Source organism: Pyxicephalus adspersus, chromosome 3 (assembly GCF_032062135.1).
Source record: "Pyxicephalus adspersus chromosome 3, UCB_Pads_2.0, whole genome shotgun sequence".
Lineage (NCBI taxonomy): Eukaryota > Metazoa > Chordata > Amphibia > Anura > Pyxicephalidae > Pyxicephalus > Pyxicephalus adspersus.
The window spans coordinates 139,602,065-139,625,465 of NC_092860.1; the positions used below are offsets into that span (position 1 = coordinate 139,602,065).

Sequence of the window (23,401 nt, forward strand, 5' to 3'; positions counted from 1 at the left end):
GTTTGGCAGGCGTATCACAAGACTGACTGCCCAGAATTACAAATTCTGTGTCAGATAAAACTTTCACTCGGGGTAGTCAGAGAAAACTTTTGCCATTTGTCTGGATTTATATATTATTGCTTTAAGTCATCTCCCCATGATTTACATGCCTTGCTTGAAGCTACAATAACAAACAGTGTCAACAATGATATTTTTCAGCTTGACAAATACAAAAAGGCAAAATATGTATATAAAAAGTCATTTAATTTAAAAGTGGAACCTTCCACTGCAGATAAAATTACAATATACATCATTTGCAGAAAGTATCAAGCATCAATCATATACAGCAATATTACACATTGTGACAAAGTTTTCTCATTATTCTCACTACTGCTGATAAAATACGTCACTGAAATAGTAAACAAGTCATTGTGAATTATTACAGTAATTTTCACACAAGGCAACACCAGCTATAAGCTTTTGAAATGGGTGATCATTTTGAGTTTTGATATCTACATTTGTACAAAGTAGTATCAATAAATAACAATAGCTATACAATGCGAATATTGGGTACCTTTCCTGGATTAAATGCATAGATAACACATGGAAGTAAAAATAACATCTTCAAGAAAATTTTAACTGGAAAACAATTGTGTATATGCTGGGAATGATCGTTACTGATTGTTTTCAATAGTAGGAGGAATAAAGAAGAACTGTTAAAGCTGAACTAAAGTTCCACTTTTAAAATGCTTGATAAGACGTTTTTAGAGAAAGGGGCAGGCGATGTCCCTTCTGCAATAATCCCCCTACCAGCCTGATCGCTCCGGGTATCTGTCAAAAAAGCTGGGGTTTGCATGCAATCTCGGCTTCCCATGTGTATGCCAGGAATGCGTGAACTCCCAAACACATGCATGGGAGATATATTATGCTGGCCTGGCCAATCAAGATGGCATTCAGATTTAGGAAGAAAAGAAAGGAAATGGTGGTGGTGATGGAATGAGGACTGGTGTTGGGTTTAGTTCCACTTTGTTCTTTCTATAAAAAGGGGAGGGGAAGACCAGCAGGATGTGTCCTGCTGCATTCTCTCAATAGAAAGACAGAAGTGCTTTTGCTGTATCGGTCGCAGCCTTGGGAGATGGCTATACGTATGCTGGACTTTCATCCAAGGCAATCACAAATGTCCTTCTTGGGCAACCAAAATCAAGCCTCTGTGCATAGCTTCATTTAGAGAATGATGCACAACGTTCAAAGTTCCAGTTAGTTTAACTTCTTTAAATAAAATTCCGTTCAGAATAAAATATTAATACCACAATAGCAAGATCACAGAAAAGACCTTGCACAAGAAACATGTCTGTCATCGTGCAGTTCCATCTTACAATCTTTAGTTTATGCAAAGACTTGCAAGTTGGTGGTAGGAGGTCTGCCCATGCTGATTAGGATCACTGATGCTTCTCTACCTTCAGATGAGGCCTTTGAACTTTTCTATCTTTTTAAACACACAAACAGTTTTGATAAGAAGCTCTTCTGTAGCTCACAAGCAGCCATCATTCTTCCATCCACTATGGTTCGCGATAGTTAAAAGTTGACATAGACAAAAGTATGTATAGTAGTCACTATAAAACAGAGCTGCTACAGAGCATGAAATTAGCTGGTTATTGAAATATGATGGGATTATTGCAACAAACTTTTACACAGTCTGTATGTATGGTTAATATATATTGTCCAGGAAAAGGCAAATCCACTGCCAATTTTGTAATTGATTGACAGATCAGATAGATCAACCTATCAAAAATTGCATCTCTTCTAATCAGTGGAGGTGGGAATGAGGTGAACTTTGGGACCATGAGAGCTCACAACTGGAATAACTCATTTGGTCTGAAATTTACCAACATGTCTGATATCACCACAGCCAATCAAGGAACAAAACATTGATCATGCTGTTTAATTTAATTAAGATCCATGGACAGTTCAATCATGTTATCTGATCAGTAATCAGACTGAAAGTAAAAATCGTCCTTTATCAGTCCTTAATATATTCCAGTATTCATCAGATGACAAAATATTTTATGTCTATGCAAATCAGTTGTGCAATCCCTCTGTGAAAGATAGGTGAAAACTCTTGACATAAATAATTATACCTCCCAATAGGCAAAATTGGAGCACATATAAGAAAGACTTTTCCTGTGTACTAGTCAGCTTTATTTAGTTCTTAACTACAGATAATCAATATAGGTCTATGTTTCCAAAATCTTTAAAAAATGGAAATGACTACTAATTAATTAATACCCTCGATTTAAAAAAAAAAAAATATATTATCATAATAAATGAAAATCTCTCATTATTCAATCTCCCAGTCGGGTGAATTTTTGTAGTGTGTGAGATTGTACTAAAATGCTTGTACGAAAAGAAAAAAAAGGTCACCTTCAGACATATAAAGATATCTTTATATACCAATTAAAAGCAAAATAAATAAATGCTAATAACAAAAGCAAAACAATTCACTAAGCACTGTAACATCACCCCATAGAATTTTAAAAACACAAAAAGGGTTTAAGGTAAATAGGATGTATCATGTGAAACTGTACAGACAGGTACCAGCCTTTGCTTTATAGTTTGTCTCACAATGGACCGTTATTTTGTTTTTATATATTGTTAATCACTAGCACAAGAAGGGAATTGTAGAAATGAATCAGACCCTTCTTTAACTGAATACATTAATAAAATGAAAGCCTATATAGCCACGATAGCTGACAAACCTAATCTTCCATTTTATAATCTATACAACCAATAATAATCATTGCAGCTCAATCAGATTTGGTTTGGTGAATACTGATAATTAATCCATGTCTGCAAATATATGGGATTTCATGTTATGAATGTGCACGTGATATTCCAAATGTGGCATCCAAGCGTACATAAATTGTGTGCAGCTTCCATGGTCTGTGCCAAGTACAGGAATAAACACAATAAATTACCCTAGATAACAAAGCAATACATTTGTTTTCCATGCCAGTTTATGACAGCAGTGCTTTATATATATGTGTAATCAGTTTATTGTTTTCATTTTGCTGTTTTAGGTTATGAAATCTTATTGATACAAATACTAAATAGTCTAAACCTAAATTGGTAATTTACACTGGCAACATCCCAAAGAGATCAAGAACATACAAAATATATATATCAGCGGGACTTTAAAGGCAGTTCACATGCACCACAGATTCTATAAAAAAGGTTTTTTTTCTAACACAGAATATGTGTGTTTATCAACAAACCAGATATCTAGATCATTGTGACATCATAATAAATTCTGATAATCTAACACGTTTCGCAGAAATGATCTGCTTCAGCAAAGAAGATGATAAACGCACTTTTAAATTTTGATATGGATTATGATATCCTCTTTTTTTTATACATGCTGTGGTACAATACATTTTTTTTTTAACTTTTATAGAATCTGAGGTGTATGTGGACTGCCTTTAAAGTCTCACTGATATATTTGTTTTGTATGTTTATGAAATCTTATTACTTATATCTTTATTCTTCATATAGTTTTGTTATTTATGCTGGGTATTCCGCCATTCGTTCTAAACTTTTTTTTTGCAAATCATTAGCATACTGATAAATATTTCTCTGTAATAGGAATCTATTAATCATTTGAAATTACTGGCAAGCCTGTGAATGGAAATTAATTAATGTTGGCCACGCACATATTTCAGAAAGCTTTCAATAAAAGATCAGGATCAGCTACATTTATTTTTGTGACTGGACTTTTTTGAAAGTACTCAGAAATGGCTGTGATTGTGGCCAGTATAAGTGGCTAAAACATTTCTATTACAGCAGAGAGAATCTAGTAACTAAAGTGTATGTAAACACAAAATCTACTTTTTAGTACATTTGGCATCATGCTTATGTACATTTTTGTAAGAATCTGTTGCAAAATTTGTTACCTGGGGATTCTGCCAGTTACAGCACTTACCACACATACTGAAAACTATATTTTGGGTTTACATACTCTTTAAAAGGGAGTACATGTCTAGATCAGAATTCAAAATAACTTGGACAAAACATAATTTGATGGGAAACAACAAACTATACAAAAATGGCTGAATGTGCAGAATGGGCAAATGTGCCTTTTTATCTTACTGGACCAAAGTCTCATTTTACTTGTAACCCTGTAAGGTTATCCATACTTCTTCAGTGGCCTTCTACAGCTCTGGATGATAATTAGGTAGTGTATGCAGTATTGGAAATATTCCACTGATGCTTCAATGTTCATTGTAGAGAAGAGAGGGCCATAGTTCATACATGCTAATAGGATACAGGACACCAATCAGTAGAAACCCATAACCAGCACTGACTGATTCCGTTTATAAATTAGTTCTTGCTGTGGGTAGATGTCAAATACTCTCTGAATCTTGTCCTTGACTTGGTCCAAAGGAATGAAGGTCTCTGAAGGTCTAAAAGTAGACTTTGCAATGACCCTGTGTTGCATACATTTCAGGTCATAGGCTTATTCAGTGATAATCACTGAATAGGATTCAACTTCAGGCATTTTGGGCCCAGTTTGTAACACAATTTTTTTCCACGTCTTCATATCTTATTGCATGCAAAGTTATTTGGCTCATTTACTTTTGCTCTAAATTTGGTCCTCCGGTCATCATACTTTGTAGACTCAAATATTTCACATGTGTCCTTGTTTAGAGATGAACAAAAGGACACCGTCACTGTGACGTGGCTTTCCATCTGTATATTCTTGATAAGTTCCAGCTCACATCCTGAACACTATAGTCTAAATAATGATTCCAGTGATGGCAGTCTTATCACCTGGGGTTACCCATACACCCATAAGCATGTTTTAGAACTAAGGTGTTGTGGCCAGGTAAGGGGCTCTTATAATAGTGTTCTACCAAAGATGCAATATCTGTAAATAGTATTTCTCCCTCAAGGTAAACTTTGGCGTCCTACAAAAACAACACAGAGAATGAGATGTCATACATTTGCAACAACATCGAAAAAAACAACTTTTACAGTTAAACAAGTGAATCTATACCTCAATTTTTATTTATTTTTTAAATGGAGTGGGAATAGATTATAACTAATTTCAGGGTTTTCTACTGTCAGAGGCTCTGTTGGATAGATCCATTCACTGCCTGTCTAGTAATCGGTTCGTCCCCTGGACGGGAAACAGGGAATAATCTCTCAGGAACAAAAATAAAATAATAAAAATGTTTTAAGTACCACGTCCCACATTTCCAGGTTTTGTCTAAAGGCTTGTCACGATGGATAATCAGGATGTGGCCCGTTGTATTGGCCTGGGCACTTATTGATGTAGCAGTCTAAAACCTGTACATGCATACCTTGATTTTTTTCCTAGCTAAACAATGTTGTTGACTTGACATTCAAGAGTGCATCCACATACTGGGTCTGATTTATCATATCTCTCCAAGACAGGAGAGAATAGACTTTCCCAGTAGTACCTGTGTGATCCAGCAAACCTGGAATGGATTGAAAACCTTTGCCAACTAATAGCAAGGTTTGCTGGATCACCACAGTTCTCCCATGAAAGTGTATCTTCCCCAGTCTTGGTAAGCTTGAATAAATCAGGCCCACTCTATGTGAAAAAGGGCAACTGGGAGATGAACTTTTGAAAAATTGATAAAACAAAGAAACACAATGGCTTTTCTGTGTTCCTCTCATGGATTGTGTATCTATGTTTGGACAATAGGATATTGTAGGGAGTTTTGTACCTAATTCATCACCCTCAAGAGACCACACACTAGAGGTAAAGTGAGAATATTTAACCATTAGAATCCTTCTATCAATTTATAGCACAAAGCTAAGTGGCAGTGTACAAAGTACAAATAACCCACAAGCCTTGAACATATAGCGGTCTATCAGGGTCCACAAGTGAAGGATTGATTTTGTTTGTCCAGACAATGATTTTTGTTTGTCCAGTTTGTTGTTTTTTTATCATTCATTTAATAGTAATATATTTGATAGCCAATTTAAAAGTTTATATATTAGAGAGAGAATATACACTGTTTGCATTTATTGTGGTGTCATAGTTTTGATGGAACCTTATTTTAATAATTGAGTTGTACAAACCTTTTCATATATTCTGTAGTTTCTTAACTTTGCATCTTGTTTATCCCATACCACTATAACCTACAAAAGAAGAGAAGATTTCCATTACTAAAATGAAAACTTAAAACAAGTTCAGTTAAAGGGATAGAACACAATGGGTCTTATTTATTAAAGCTGATTCAGTAAACCTGGAATTTATTTCTTAGAAATCATTTGCTATTTAGATGGCAAATGTTTTCAATCCTGGATCAGATTTATTCCAGATAGTCTATCCTTCCCAGTCTGGGAGAGATTTTATAAATCAGGACTATTGAATCGGACTGAATACATTGATCAAATGTTCCAGTCTGCTAACTCAGACTGTGTGCAGCTTCATAGTCATACTATTAGTTGTCCCTGATGTTTTTACAAATTATTTTCTTTGGCTAATAGGAAACAGGAAATTGCTGTCAAAATACACACTGTATAAAACTGAAAGCCAAAAGATAAGATGTACAAATTCTGTATGCAGGACTAGTAATACCTTTCCGGCCTTTGCAGAGTTTCTAATGCAGAAGAGTCCATTCAGGGGGCTTTCTTTTATATCCATAGCTTTGAACATCCTGAAAAAAAAACAATGCATTCATTTATCTTCAGCTTAACAGGGGACAAGAGTATTATCTCTTCTGCCTGCTGTGCAGAAATATTTGCAAAGCATCTGCAAGAGTGAACTTTGGCTAATATGAATAGTAATACTTTCTAAACTTCAAAAACTGGGATTATAGCATTTTAAATTAACTTGCATTGTACTAAGGTGGAAGGACAAATCTTCCTCAGAATAACCAACCAGTTGTGTGTGGCTGCTAGTAAATAAAATCAACAACTGCCTTCTCATAATCCTCACTTTTCCACATCTGCAACCCCATTAGGGTTAAATTATGGTGTCCTATGATCAAGCACATTAGTTAACTGGATAAATGCTTAAATATTCTAAAGCTTGGGCTGGGCTACGAATAGCCATACACAGTATGACCTGCCTTAGCATAATGGCTTATCATTACTTACAATTATTGCGCTAAATGCTGTGCTAGCAAAAAACTTTTGACCATTGGAACAACATGTTATCACACAGATTTTCCAAAAGGAAATGTATGACTGCATACTTGAATGGCTAAGACCTATTCAGTCACTGTTATGGAAAAAGCCTATAGCTACAGTCTGTAAAGTCTGTACTGCTTTCCATATGGTCTGGGGTAATGAGTTCAGGATCAGGAACAGTCCTGAGGCTTTACCTTTATGTTTTTCTGTACTTTCCTAATCTCCAGAGTTTATGTTTTTATCTATCTATCTGAACAATACAGTAAAATACAAAACACAAATTACCTCTCAACATCGGAGGATTCACATGTATCCACAAAGACTGAAGCAGGCAAAGGTACCTTCAAAAGAAATTTGATTCATCATTACTGGTGTCTTTATTCTATATATATTATATATATACAATATATATATATACAATATATATATATATATATATATATATATATATACATATATATATTTATTTAAAAATATATAAATACTGTATGTGTTACTGGTATTATCTGTATAATTGTAACATTTTAACTAGAACTAAACAGTTCACAGGCTGACTCCACAGTACAAACTGACTGCTCTCTATAGACCACTGTTGTCATTGTGGGAGAACTAGTCTTGCTTCCCGCAACTTGTAGTTGCATACAAACCTATTATTTACAGGTGAGAAAATAATAGGTTTGTGCAGTCTAAAATTTCTTTTAAAGATTATAACTAAACATCACCTTGTATTTAAAAAAATCACATCTTTATATCAGAAAGGATGCAACACAGGGTCTGTTTTCTAGAAAGTTGACACAACTTTTTCTTAAGAGTGAAACATTTTTTCCGATTGGATAAAAGTTTTGTGAATCTTGCTAAAAACATCCATAAACAGTCAAATGCACTTATTGGATTCCCATGCCATTCAGTTGCAATCTCTACATGGATACATTCATATTGTATTCTATATCAAATTGAATGTAGTGAATTTATACCAGTATATATCATTGACATGAGTATATATTATTTTATATCAGTATATCTGAACCAAGTAACCACCATGTGTCATATAAGTTTTCACAAAATCTCATTTGTGGCTAATAATAAAATAATACTAGGTGCTCCTGCTATGAAGGTCCGTATTAAGGCACTTCTGTTGTTTGGGTTACAACATTGTCTTCCGGTCTCCAAATTCTTCTCATGTTCTCTATTTGACACTTTATTACACAAATTGTCATGTTATCCTTTAAAGACGTGTCGCTGAGCACTTTACATGTAAAGCATATCTACTATCTACTAAGCATATCTAAGTTTGTACCTTTTCATAGTCATCGTCACTTTCCTCTTCCAGATCTTTTAACCTTGCTGGTCGGATTGGAGTTTCCACTGATTTATCTACAAAGCTCTGACCATCAGGTGGTGACCTCCTGGAAAACAGTATTAAGTATATTCTGTTAAAAAAAAACTTCCAAAATTGCACCCGTCCATGGAAATTAAATTGTTTATATATTTTTAACAAGCAAAAAGCCTTTCCTGCTTTTCATGTGAAGTTATTTATTCACAAAGATCCTTAAGGTTTACAACAAACACTCCAGAGTCAATTTTTGGTTGATATCTAACAGCTTAGAAACATGTACTGGCTGTTTACAGTGGAGGGTGGGCAACATGCTAGGATTTGTGTTTAATATTAATAAAACAAATAGCTAGGATTTTACTGAATACCTAAATATCCAAAGTTTGGACATTGGTCAAATATCATGAATAACCAATTTTTTAAAAAAAAGTTTGGATACAGATCCCCCAATCTGCTAGGTGGATTAGGAGTAATTTTTTTGTCATGTGAACATTATTACACAAAAAGTGATGGGAAATCCAGAATTTTAGAAATAGAAAAAAATATATCCAATGATGACACCCATTCCACTATCATGTATCTGAGAGAGGAGTAACCCTAACCTTAATAGAGATCTCCTTGGAATTCCTGTTGCATTTCTGGGACAGAAAGTGAAGGAAAATCCCCCGATTGAACACAAACAGACAAAATGGGCCTAATTTATTCAATTAACATGGGAGAACTAGGGTTATCTAGCAAAACTGGAATAGATCTGGTCCATGATTAAATGCAGCCAAATAATAACAAATAATTAAAAAAAAAACTTTTAAGAAATCCATTCCAGGTTTGCTGAACCATCATGTGACAAGACTGTGACCCATCCTAGAGTTCATGCCGATTTCAAATCTATATAAATGTAAGTGTCCTTAAACAAAACATTGTAGTTCTATTTCATTTTTCCCAATGTATCTCAGGTATGCATCTTTTATGCACATGCCTAAAATGTTGGACCTTGGGAACTGTCACAAGTCAGGGGTGTTTAACTTTTACTACAATTTCAAATACCCTGTAGACTGGGTTTACATATAGAAAGGTTTGAATAGAACAGCTCAATATATATAGGGCTGTTATTATATCTGATTATATAGAAACAGCAATTCACAAATGCATAAGCTGGCTACAAATAGATTTTTTGGCTTTTGTTTTTATTCAACCAAAATATGGAATCAAATTACAGTTGCTGGCAGTGTGTTACTTAACACATCAAAGCGATTAACTTCAATTTCATCATCAATAATGCAGAATAATACAGTTTTATTACATAGCAACCTAGTCCAACCTAGTCCAACTCCCACCAAAGTGTATGGATACCCCAGCAAAGAATACACTTTTTAAGTGCTTAGTCGTTTTTTACCCAGTGTATTGACCTGCCCTTGGAAAAATGGAACATAACATATAATCCCGGCCAGGACACTACCTGCACAGAGTTTGCAGGTTCTCCCCGTGTTTGCGTGGGTTGCCTCCGGGTACTCTGGTTACCTCCCACAACCCAAAAACATGCAATTAGCCTACTTAGCTTCCCCTCAAAATTGATCTTATACTGTATTAAAGACATATGACTGAGGTAAGGACATAAGCTTATGAGCCCCTTTGAAGGACAGTTAGTGACTGTGGACTTTGTAAAGCACTGCATAATATGTTGGCGCTATATAAATAATAATCTTGGATAATGTACTTACAATATTTTTGAGAATTCAGTCTTCTGAGAATCTGCCTTTTGTGGGCATATCCTAGGAAGGACAGCAGGTGGCTTAGGTTGTCCACTTTTCATTATCGAACTTGAGAGCAGTTTGTTATCATTAACCATTATTTTTGGTGAGTTTTTGATGTGTGTGGGGTTGTTGTCTTCAGTGCGTCTTGACAGGTAGGAAGGTTTTGTTGGTGGTGGAGGAGGCGGAATGTGGCTAGGTTTGTTTGGTAGTTCTTCAATAGCAAGTAAAGCAGGCTTTGATGGTATAGGTGGAGGCGATACATTTTTTAATACGTTACACAGTTCTTGTTTCAACAGATTATTTCCCACCATAGAATTTTGGGAAATACTGTGCTTTTCCTCTGTAGTTAGACATTTCGGAAGTTCATTTTTGGAGCTAGAAATTGAAGAGGAATCCCTCCAGGGAGTCGGAGGTTGAAATGTTGGTGGGCTTTTGTCACTAGAAAGGAACAAACCTGAAGGCACCTTTCTGGGCCTTGGTGACAGTTTTTCAGGTTTGTCAGTTGCATTATGTACTGGAGGAAGAGGAGGAGGAGGTTTATGAGCTGGTGGAAAATGAGGAATCTGTGGTGGAATCCCGTCTAGTTCATTTTTGTTTTGAAGAGCAGAATCCTTCCTTGGATGTGCCAGATTTACCTCAGGTATCACCTTTTTGGGTAGCGCAGGAAGTGGCTTTGACATTGTAATACTAGATACTGAATGCCTCGGTTGCAGTTCTTCAGGCTTTGGCCTTGGAACTGGTGGTGGTGGATAGCTTGGTGCACCATCTGGACAACATAAAGCGAGGCATTAAAATGTCAGCATTGTTATTTGACAATGTACTTTAAATCTTTAAATACTGAGCTTCTATAATCAAGCAGAAAACATAAACGGGATTTAAAAGGAGGGTTCCTCTATCATTAACACCAGACCTTCGGGAATGTTGTAAAAAGGAATAAAAGTGGACAAAAATCTACAGATCAATACTAAACCAATTTAATAAAACATCCTTCTGATTCTCATGTGTTCCTGCAAAACAAACCCTCTTTTGTACCTTTGGACAATCCCATATTTAAAACATATATCATCATCTATATACTGAGCTACTATATTCAAAATTAAACCTAAAATGGGGCTTTCGAGTTCCTGCAATGTAAGTAATAGGCATTGGGCAATCTAATTAGGCAAAGTAACAGCATAGAGCAGTCTTAGTCTTTCATAGTTTTGGTCCACAACTTTAGGATTCAGTATTTGTTGTCACCTTTACATAAATCCAGTATATGCATTACTTTGATTATTTTATTACATAATTTTTGGTAAAAGTTTAAGGGTTTTTTAAGCTACTTAACGTGCCCCTTTTAGGTTTATTAAGATCACAGTCACAGCATTTTAGTTTTTTTTTCATGTAATAAAACTTTTTCACTGATCTGGACTTTAAGTATAACTAGCTTACCATTAACACAATCTGGCTTAACATAGTCCTCCTCATCATCATCTTCATCCTGCCAGGTGTCTGTTAGCATATAGAAAAGGATTAGTCAATTTTTCAGTAGATAAAAGCACATCAATCCAAAGCCCTATACAAGTCAATGGGGCTCTAATCCACAGATGCAACAAGCAGGATAATTGTACATGAGTTAAATGATCATTTGTTTAAGTATTAAAAAGAAACATACAAAAACTTACCTTATTCCTTACTGCCCCAGCAACTGATGGTCACTTTCGTTGTCCATCATTCTGGGTTGTAGGTTGACTTTTTTCATCCTCCCATACAATGCAGAACTATTGATCCTGCATTTGATGGGAAGATGTCAGAGCACTACAACCAGCTGGGAAGCAAATTGACTTTGGGCCAGTTGTGCAGAGAGAAGAAAGCCCACTTGACCCAGGAATAAGGTAAGTATTTTCATTTACTCCATTAACCCCATGCCAAAAAGCTTGTTAACCCGCAATGCAGGACCTACTGCATTGTAAATTACACAACAACCTACAATAGGTCTTTTTCCAAAATGAAGATTGCTTTGTGTAAACTTTTCATTAAAAAACGGGTGACAAAACAGCAAATGGTATTTTGCTATTATTCAGTTGCAGGATTTGGCTGATCTTTTAGAATGTTTTTTTGTTCTTTAGTACAATCTGTGTTCAGGGAAATACATTTTCCTGTTAAGCCGCCTTGATTCAAAATCTTCTGTTCTGAAAGGTTTATATATTTACCAGTAAATGTGGTTTAATCATTGTCTTTGTTTGCCATTAATAAAAAAAAAAATCAAACAATGCAATTTTCCACCCAACCTGACATTACACATTAATATGCACACATACCCAAAAGTTTTTTTTCTGGGGATAACGGTAAAATGTTTAAATGTCCTTTGGTGACAATAGTCATTGGGAAAAATAGGGTGATGAACAACACCCACAGGGACACAATCAGTGATAAAATATTGATATGGTATAACTCTTCCCTTCTCTATACATAAAATGTTGAAGTACTGAAGGGTTACACCCTACTCTATACAAAAAATGGAGCGGTTAGACCCTACTAGGGGGAGGGGTACACCCTACTCTATACAAAAAAGGTCTAACCCTTCCCTAAGCATTACAACAAAGTTGCCTAAAATAGAGAAGTGAATAGGCGGTCGATTCCTTTTAATTGAAACATGGCTAATATTTTCATTAATTATTGACTAACTCAAATATTTGCTCACAAACAATGAATAAAGATTACACTGAACACTAAAGAACTACATTTTAATTGTTGCTAGAAACTATTTAGTGATCGATTTCAAGGCAAGTAGAAAGAATGGGCATTGGGCATACAGAACGGTAGGGACAGGGAATAGGAGAGAACTAGGAGGAGGCACCTTGCTTTGCCCACTACATTAGGAAGCAACAGTGGTCATTCCTGTTGTTGGTATTATTCAGGTAGAACAAATCACTAAAAAACATCAAGAAACAGCTGTACAGACAAATGAGTTTGTCTGGGACGGATATGGACGTATTGGGCTAAAAAAAATGTAACCTCTGCAATAGTTTAAGACATCGTGTTTTAACAGGAAACTCTGTATTTTGAATAGAATCCTATTTGTTCAGTCATTTCCCTTTTCCCTTGTATGGTATGCAAACTGGGAAACATGGCATAGGAAACAACGACTAAAATATGTAAAAAAAGGTAAAAAGGAAAAAATGAATATAAACTATTACCATCTGCTGGATTGTGGATGTATTTAATTGCAACAGGACGTTCCACTGTTCCGTAGAAGCTGTCAGAGTCTGAGCCGCTTTCACTGCAAAGGTAAACATGAGTTAATATTCTTATTAATAAACAGGATTTATATAGCACCAACATATTACGCAGCAAGATTTTAGTTTACAGGTGCCAATAAATAAAAACATTCTCTTGAGGAAAAAAAGGTATTTGTGGGTTTTTACAAATGAATAGCAGACATTATAATTTGACAATTGTATAAGGCAGAACAGTGTCAGCTTTAACACCCATGTTCATATACTTCATATTTTAGCCTTTATAATTATATTTTATTGCAATTACTGCATAACAGTAAACATGATTGGCTCTCCCTAACAATTTATGGGCAAACGACAAAACTCCCTCCCACTCTACACCTCTCTAACCTATGATTTAAAAACTCTTAAGCTACGTACACACTTCCAATTATTATCGTTGTTAAACGAACGATGAACGATCCTGCACGATATCTGCGAACGATCGTATAGCACCGATCCTGCACATAGAGATAACGACACGATCGTTCGTAGATATTGTACACACAATAGATTCGATCGTTTGAGCGATACAGGAAGTGACGTGCACGACAGGAAGTGAACGAACGTTCGTTCATCATGCATGCTCAGACCATGGACGATCAACGAACGATCGTACACACGAACGATGGTCAACGATCGTCGTCCAATCCGATCCGCCGGTCCGGTCGTTCGTTTCCAACGACTTTCCTCGTTCGTCGGCGTCGTTGGTTACTTTTTTTATGAACGATTTTTACCCAATCGATCGTTCGTCGTTCGTTCGTCGTTCGTTCGTCGTTCATTTTGAACGATAAAAATTGGAAGTGTGTACGCAGCTTTACTTTTACTAACCTAAATCTGCGGTACTTTTCTTGGATGTCCATGTCACTATGTGCATGAAATGGACCTTTTATATTGGTCCTATTGGCTGTCCAGCTGCAAGGGGCCTCTTAGAATCTCGAAGACGCAAATGTCATCTGATGTGCTGAATCAGTGACCCCCTGCACCCAGGAACAGTTTTGGAATGGGATCTGGATGGGGATTTAGGTGAATATTTTATGCTTAAAACGTTAAGAAAAAGAAAAACCTTTGGGTTAGGGGAAGGGTTGGCAAAAAATAATTTTCCAGTGATTTCTTCTCACTTCCTGTTGAATGTCCGGGACAAGAAGTGAAAGGAAAGGACCACATATAATATTCAGAACTGGTTGCTTGTCCTCATACCCTTATCTAGGTGGATAAAATCCTAGCCGAGGGATCAGACCATTATCATTCTTTTTTGTAATCTGTTATCTGAATACCCAAAAAAGTATAATAGGAAAGGTTGTATTTTTACTTGTCTGTACATGACCACATACCTCAGGTCTGTTATTGCTTCTTTCTTTTCGTGATAACGATCTATCTCCTTCCTCAGGGCTAGCATCCATTTCTGTAACAGAATTGATACAATCTAGTCAAAATGGACAATTAAACAGAGAAGTGCACTCGGTCTATGCATAGTCTGAATATGAAATAGTATCGCCTACTGTGTCTGCTGCCAGATTGACCTACCTTCCGTTCTTCTTCAGATGCTGCCGAGAAGTACCATGTTCTATGTTTTTTGCTTATGTGCACCATCTTGAATGGGAAAACATTATTAGATGTGGTCTCTTCTGCTGCCCGCATTACCCTAGTAAAAACAATGAATAATTTAAATGAAGGGAAAGCATACTTTTAAAGGTGCTTTTGTCCATCATCCATTCCATTGTTATTAGATCACACATCATTTGCTGTTGTGGTCAAAAAGGCTTAGTTTACCATCACTTCAGCAGCAGTGTTCAATCCACAAGTTGGGTGGTAGGAAATTGTAGGTGGTTGGTAGCCCCTGTATTGTGACCCAACTCTTCTGTAACCACTCAAAAACAGTCGGATGGTTACTGAAAAGTGCCGTGTGGTGCGCCCAGCTAAAAGGGGCCGGGGAGAACAGTGAGCAGCCTAAAATACCAAGATCTGATTTTGGTTTTGGGATAGTGAGCATGTTCATTATAAGCCAATGTATTCTATAGTAACTTAACTTCCAGCCCACATAGTTTAATTGTGAAAAATCATTGCGATTAAACAATGAGTCTAGTGTATAAACTTTTTAAACGAAACTGCAGTTCTTGCTTGTATCATTTAAATATGCTTGGTTACTGTGTCCAAAAGAATTGCTCTTGCTTATGTTTTTTATATTGATGGCCCACATTACAAAAAAAAACTAAATGACTGATTTTACCTTTAGCAATAGTTGTTTTAACCTGAACTGGAGGATGTCTATATTGTTTAGGTCCTATAGGTAGATGTGATGTAATATTAGAATATATAAACACTTACCTGTTGTAGCCATTTAGTGAGAAGGCTCCTTGTGAGGATGCTGAGGTGCTGGACTTGAAGTAGTACACGCAGCCTTTGTGTATAATAACATATCGCAAGGGCCCTGGTAAAATAAAGATAACAACTAATGTTCTAAAATTCTAAGCTGTGGCTCTACACTTGCAGTCACAAATGAATGTAATAAATGCAACGAATACAGAGAGTGCCAAAATCTGTGTCCCATTCTCTATTCCCTCCCTCAGTACACGCACAGCAGGGGACCTTAAATATGCAATTTATGGTAATCTCTGAATTTCCACAAGATGTTGCTGGGACCTAAGGCCCATTTTGGAGTCATGCTGATGTCCAAAATATTATGTGCAGCCAGACAGGGGACTTCCACTACACGTATGTAACCGAATCATCCAGATACGTGGGCTACTGCCCTCTGGAATACACGTCACTGATGTACCAGACAGAAATTCACCTGTCTGCTAAACATGATACTAACTTAACCCGAGTGACAGGAAATGCATGTGTAAACTTTTTTTCTGGTAAATTTTTCTCTAGATAGATAGATAGATACAGTGATAATAAAGTTTCCTCTCATCAGGTTTATAAATGTTCTGCTCTGTACCAGCATTACAAGCCTGTGGTGTCTGTGTTCCACCTTTACCATTTATTATGATCAATAAGTCCTATCCACCTACACTGTTATTTAACTTCCAGTTAGAATTTTGTGATCTCTCAACTATCAACCTGAATATATGCTAACCCAAGCTCCCTGTAGTGGCTGCCACCAGTATCTGATAATGTATCAGCTACTGGGGTGGGCAGCACCGTGGCTCAGTGGTTAGCACTCTGGCCTTTGCAACACTAGGTCCCAGGTTTGAATCTCGGCCAGGACACTATCTGCATGGAGTTTGCAGGTTCTCCCTGTGTTTGGGTGGGTTTTCCCTTGGTACTTTGGTTTCCTCCCACATCCCAAAAACTGGTTATCTGGAATCCCCTAAAATTTACCTTAGACTGTTTTAAAAAGAAATATGACTGAGGTAGAGACATTAGACTGTGAGCCCCTTTGAGGGACAGCTGTGGACATGACTATAACCTTTGTACAGTGCTGCGTAACATGAATAAATTTCCCCCCACATGGCAGCTCTGCAAAGACTTTAGGAGCTTGTCGAATTTTGAGAAACATGGCTCTAAAATAACAAGTTAAAACTCCCAAAGGAAGTTGGGAAAGATTCTGTGCCATCCCAACAAGATGACCTGAACAAATATTTGAATAGTCTAATGGTTGTGCCAGGTAACAAATGTCATAACCGCTTCAAGGAAAAGTGGTCCTTTAGTTTTTACTATTATTATGCATCTGTATAGGGCTTTAGATCTATACAGAAAGTAAAAGGTGGGATCTGCACCATTAAAGTTAAACCACAGTTCCTTTATAGACAGAATGGGAAGTATTAAAATCACTGTTTGCTTTACATTTATTTATTATGTACTGAATATGTGTGGATACTACGGTTCAGTAATTAGGTCAGTGTAGCATGCAAAGCTTCTAGTTAACCAAGGACATAAGTTTAACAAAAAAGAAATCTACATACTACATACTGAACAAATAAAACCAATCTGAGCTTAGTCTTGCTTCTCTATACTGCTTGTCAATGTCTGCAGAAGATGACCACATTTGTTTTTTCTTCTAAGTATTACAACACATTCCTGTTGGCGGTTCTGCACCACTTTTGTTTCGTTTCTGGTCACAAAGCTGACTAGATACAGAAGTGCATTTAAAAAATTATAGTTCTCTTTGCAAATGATCAAAGTAAAATACTCAGCCCACACAAAGCTGACATTTCAGTTTTAGGTAGATGTTGCAACCTAATATCATCTTTGATATCTTTGAAGAAGAGATCTCAAGAATGAATTTCCCAGCTCATGCCCATTAGCAGGATGGCTTATTTCCTCTTGTCATAAGTTTCATGGCTGTATGACATCAGATATCAGCTTTTTTCTATTAGAGGTCATTGTGAACAATGTTTGTTTTACACAAATGTATTGGAAGATAATGTGACAGAGAGTGCAGGAACCCGTATTCCTATGCATTGGAGTCAATTTACTAAAGTAGTGTAGGATGTTCACTTACCAAAGGGATAATTCACTTAGTTTACTGAATGTGGTTACAATTCACTTCCCAAGGATTACCTAAACACATGCAATGCACACAGCTCTACCACAAAGGACAGCCCCGTCTGGCAAGGCTTGTCTTGTTCAAGAAATAGTAGACTGATGAGCCTAATTCTTCACTACTTCAGTCTAAACCCTGGTGTACCTGGAGTGTATGAGGTTATTATCAGGTATAGTGCTTATACTGCTTGCAAAAATGCATTTAATGATGCATTAGTAAATACAGAGCTGCATTAATTTCTGTATTTTATATTTGTTTAGAGTTCAGTTTATCAAGAATGTATATAAAGAATAGACAGCAAAAAAAGATGGTAGGCATCCATTAAAACTGGGGAAAAGACAGATATGGCTAGTTATTTACAAGTGTCTATAAGGTAGAACCCAAATGGTTGCAGTGAACAGAAGCTTCACATGTTTGTTTTAGCTTTTACACACCCATTGTATTATATCATTTTACACACATATATATATATATATATATATATGCAGTATATGTTGTTTCTGTAACTTACATTTAAAGATCTGCAGCTGCTTTCCTCCTCTTTTGTGCAGGTAACCTGAAATGGTGACTCCACCAGGCATCGTCAGCAAGTTCTGGGCCCCAATCGCTTTCATTGGAACTGGCCAGTTGGGTTCACCAGAGGCCATTTCTCTGCAAAAAACAAAAAAACACCATTACTTTATCTGGTGGTTTAAGACATTTGCTTTTCCCTGAAAGGTTATTAAGTAGTATAGTTGAAATATTGAAATTTTTGTGGTTTTTCTTTACTTCCTTGTCCTTTGGGCTGACAGCTTTAAATGGTCATGAGCAACATTTATGGTTTGTGCTTCTAAGGTCAGCTACACACATACTGGCAGCTAGTCAGGCAAGCTTGCATGTTTTGATAACCTTTTGTTCTTTCCCCTTGGCCTAACACCAGTTAAAATTAAATAGGAGCAGGGCATTGGGATCATCATTTGCAACTTGTGTTCCAATTTCCTTGTGTGAGAGTCATGAAAATATTACATGATATAAATCACGGTTACCCTTTGAATCTACAGTGAAGTATCCTTGTAATGTTTAATATACAAATATAACAATTGGGTTATGTTTTTACAGTAACTTGACACTTATTAACTAATGAATTAGAACAGTCACCTTGTAAGCCTCAGAGGTTAAAGAATTAGTCCACTAATGCCAAATTTTGTGGTATTTGATTGATCTTGTTCTTACCTCTGCCAGTCTGACCCCTGCTGTATATTGTAGATACTCACACAATTTAAATTAAGAAATAAATATTATGAAGTATTAATGAATACAGAGCTGCAGTATTTTGTGTCACATAAAGTTTCTGGAGTTCAGCTTTAAACATTCTGATGGTTTATAAATGTTGGAGATTCTGGGTGGATTTTTGCACTCGAGTTACCAGGACTATTTACCTGCCCTAACCATAATGGAAGAGCTCCTTTAGGGTTGGTTGCATGATTTTATATAATTGAAAATAAAATGGAGGAACAGAAACATCACAAACAGTCATACCATGTAACTCTAAGGAGGACAGGTACAAAAAGGGAACTGGGATAAATACAGATTTCTCCATATTAGAGATATTAGAGGCAACCAGACAACTTAAAGTGGAACTAATGTCCTATTTTGAAAATGAGCGATCTTGCGGGTATTTATTGCAAAAAGGGACAGGTCATGTCCTTTCTTCAATAACTATTCTTACCTTCCTGATTGCCGCTCAGATGCCAAATGTCACTGAGCTCAGCGTTTGTTGACAGAGATACCCACTAATCCCAGCTTTCCTTGTGGGTCTTGGAACTGAATAAACTCTTGCATGCCTATGCAGGAGCTATGTCATCCCAGCTCAGCCAATTAAGATGGCCGAAGAACGGCGCATGAAACAGAAAAAAGAAGAAGATGGCGGCACCTGTGACGAAGCAGGGACAGGTGATAATCGTTGGGTTTAGTTTTACTTTATCCTAGCAGATTGATATACTTGAATTTCTTTTGAATTTACCATTGACAGAAAGAATGCCCTGCCAGTCAAAGTTAAGAAAAGCTTTGGCATCTTTTTCCTACACAGAGGGCTTGTACACACAGGCCATGATGTAGATTAGCAGTTAATGTCTGTAATTTGTCCTAATGCCCTAAGCCATATTCATAGAACTGCAGCAATGTACTGTAAAGTTGAACAAAGGTAAATGAGTCTGTACATAATCATGAAAGATTTACATAATTCTGCAAATTATCAGGCTTCAAAACTTATGTCATATCTGCTTGGAACCTGGCGGTTCTACTGTTTGCTGTAGAAGTTTTTATCTTTATTGTTTTTATCGTGAAATGTTTCTCACGGCAACTTCCCTCTCTTTTTAAAATTAAAAAACATGCAAGCACACCATGGATGGAGTTGGACTTTAACTTATTTATTGTGATTTCATGTTTGAAAATGCTTGGGAAGCAATCTGCTATTTAGATGTTTGAGACTAATCCAGTAATACAGAAAAACCCCAGACTTTCCTTTATCCTATTTAACCATGATGTACCGTATTAATACACTTCTTTCATCCCCTCTCAAGCAATCAAGTGGCCTAGGGAAATCCATAACTATGTTTAATGATGAACTCTACTTGAACGTATAACTTGAATTTAATACAAGGCTGAATTATCCTCAAATATATTATTAGACCAGCAGTATGAAGAGAAGATTGTAATGTAACAACATTCCTATTATCTCTTTTAAGCAGTTCCCTCTCCAATCTTCTTCTACAGTGAACTTGAATGAAAGGAGTCATTGAAAATACTGGAAAGTAACTGATCTAAATTAAAATGCAGAGAAATATCTTATCCAAGTTCACAAACATCCTCTGAACTAATCAAAAAGAAGTTGATCATTGTGGAGCTAGGAACAAAATAAATGCAATCCCTAAATAGTGGGAAATTCATTAAGACTGGAGGTAAGGAAGATAGGACCACATTGCAATTGTTGCCAAAATAGGTCAATTAGTATTCCTCATTATCAAACATTGTCTGTATTTAGGAGTATAAAAACTGGTAGCAACGGACAGTAATGGAGAATATGTTCTTATTTTTTCTCCAAGTTTGACAGGTCAGTCTCCTACTTTTTTCCATGTTTTATGTTGCCAATAGGAGAACCAGTTTTAAACAATCTTGTTTGCTTTCTTGTTTCCCAACAGTAGTATAGAAGGATTTATATTTATGTTAATTATGAGACTCGGGGGGGTTTAATTAGAGGCATAAAGTTTTTTAATGCTCATCCCCAATTTCCGTGTCTCACCTGCTCCAAAATACCAGGTGATGGCATGTGTATGAGTGTATGCAAAATTATGAAAATCGCCCCTTATGTGTGTATATGTATCCCTGCCTAAAGATTGGGTGCTGGGATTGACCACCATGGTAGCAGTGGCAAGAATAGAATCAGTGGTGGGCAAGCATTCTGAAAGTAAGTAGAAGTAGGTCAGGATTGGGCTTTTATTGGAAATTGATAGAGTTTCTTTAATGTTTAGTGTAGTTCTGATTCTACCACTGATTTGTGATAAATGGAGTACTTTTTAATTTGAACTAACAGTCAATTTTTCAGAACAAGCCTTCAAAACGGCCTTCCATAAACTGTTTTCACAAAATGTTCTTGTATGATGCAAGATTTACAGTATCCTTTGCTGAGAACACCTGATTAAGAGAGCTGACCACATACTTTTGGCTATATAAGTTATGAGAAAATGTGACTAGCAATAAATCTTCTGTTCAAAATGAATATATATATATATATTTTTAAGTTTTAGTTTTTTAGTAAGAAGGATACATGCAAGGCCATTATGGACTCATGAATTCTCTTTGAATTCATTTAGAACAGAAGTCACTGGCTGAAATGTCCTGACTCTGAAGTTACAGAATTTTGCAAACATACAGCTGTGTGGGAACGTCAGCACACTGAGTACACACAATATTTTCAGGAAGACAATGATAATAAAAGGAAGAGGAACTTTTTTACTGACCAAGAAATTAAGAAATTAAATTCCCTGAAAACCAAACTCTGAGAATTTACTGTACTTTTTTTCCACATTCAAGAAACTAATGTGCTTTGGGTTATTACTATTTACATCATTTTCCACAAAGGTAATTGTTTTGAGAACACCAGAAAGAAAGAAGACTTTGTTCCCATATGGTAACATAAAAAAAGATCACCAGTATCTACTAATATCTAAAATATCCAATTTAGCTGGACTTATATATATATACATATATACATATATATTGACATTTGTTTAGTTGGCCACAGGGTTTGCTGCACATGATAGCAGCATAGGTAAAGCATAGATTGTTGTAACAAAATAACAGGTATGTAGTATATAGCAGTATGGGGATTGTAGCATATGCCTAGGTACATGGATTGCAACTGTGCTGCAACATTCCATATGCTAACTATATATGGATTGTTGCATGTGGGTAGTATGTATAAAATCTTTATGGGTAAGGTTCAGTATGACAGTCAGATTTACTATTTTGAGTACAAATTTCAACATATTTTTATTGCATAATTTGCAATTTTATTGCAAAAGTTTAATTATTAAATCCCATATTACTGCCCGTGGTTTTTAAATGCGACGTATGCATGTCCAAGTGTTCACAAACGTTTTGCACTATAGTGTATATATTATGTCATGCATGCAAGATCTAAATAGAAATCTTCAGTTCATTTCAATGCATCACTCTTGTTTCTATTGTAGCATTACTAATAGCCTACGTGACTGAGTTTACTATAAGAAGCTGCTGGGGAAATGTTATGGCAAGTAGTGATAACTCAAGATGATGTCACACAAGCTATACCCTAAGTGACAGTCTTCCGGTGGCTTTATCTCTAGGACAGACTGTTTAAAACCAGGTCTGATCCTACATAAAACCTGTGGGAAGAACATGTTAACCAGAATGTATCACAAAGTGTACAAGTAGCAGGAAGCGTGAGTAACTAATGACACCCTAATCTGAACTGAACTCTTTTCCTTTTTGTGCTTAGGTAGCCATTTCAATAAAGGGACTGAGAGAAACAAGCATTGGATCATAGAAATGTTGTTACTAAAACATTGGTAAAACTAAAATGTACTTTATAATTAGCTTTCCAGTCCTGCAAGTGGCTGTAATCCTGAGGAGGAATGGGCAGCAGATGGCATTTGCCAGATGGCCAATACTAATAGAATAATCTGGGCTGATAGACCAGTGGAGACACTTAGAACATGGTAGAACCTGCTGACTGGGTAATATATATCTATCTTTTCCTCTTCAGACTTGCAAATACAGTATCTAGCAAAAAAAAGTCCTCCAGTGCTAATTTTATTTGTGGTTCTGAAAAATAAGATGATCGTAATGGAATATAGTAAGGTATATCAAATTTACGTATAGTTACATAGTTAGGTTGAAAACAGACATA

At 36.2% G+C, this 23,401-nt stretch overlaps 1 protein-coding gene across 4 annotated transcripts in view; it reads right to left on the reverse strand.

Moving 5' to 3' along the window:
• Window positions 1–224: 224 nt before the first annotated feature.
• Window positions 225–23,401, reverse strand: part of SH3BP2 (SH3 domain binding protein 2) — a 52,250-nt gene continuing 29,073 nt past the window's right edge. For all 4 annotated transcript variants that reach the window (XM_072406536.1, XM_072406535.1, XM_072406537.1 and 1 more), the window contains 12 exons: window positions 18,485–18,624; window positions 15,810–15,912; window positions 15,009–15,126; window positions 14,816–14,886; window positions 13,404–13,486; window positions 11,656–11,715; window positions 10,192–10,990; window positions 8,438–8,546; window positions 7,426–7,481; window positions 6,587–6,665; window positions 6,085–6,144; window positions 225–4,940 (listed from right to left, as the gene is read on the reverse strand). In XM_072406536.1, the coding sequence (XP_072262637.1) occupies window positions 4,800–4,940; window positions 6,085–6,144; window positions 6,587–6,665; window positions 7,426–7,481; window positions 8,438–8,546; window positions 10,192–10,990; window positions 11,656–11,715; window positions 13,404–13,486; window positions 14,816–14,886; window positions 15,009–15,126; window positions 15,810–15,912; window positions 18,485–18,624 (1,819 nt within the window). In that variant the 3' untranslated portion in view covers window positions 225–4,799. The remainder of the gene's footprint in view (window positions 4,941–6,084; window positions 6,145–6,586; window positions 6,666–7,425; window positions 7,482–8,437; window positions 8,547–10,191; window positions 10,991–11,655; window positions 11,716–13,403; window positions 13,487–14,815; window positions 14,887–15,008; window positions 15,127–15,809; window positions 15,913–18,484; window positions 18,625–23,401) is intronic.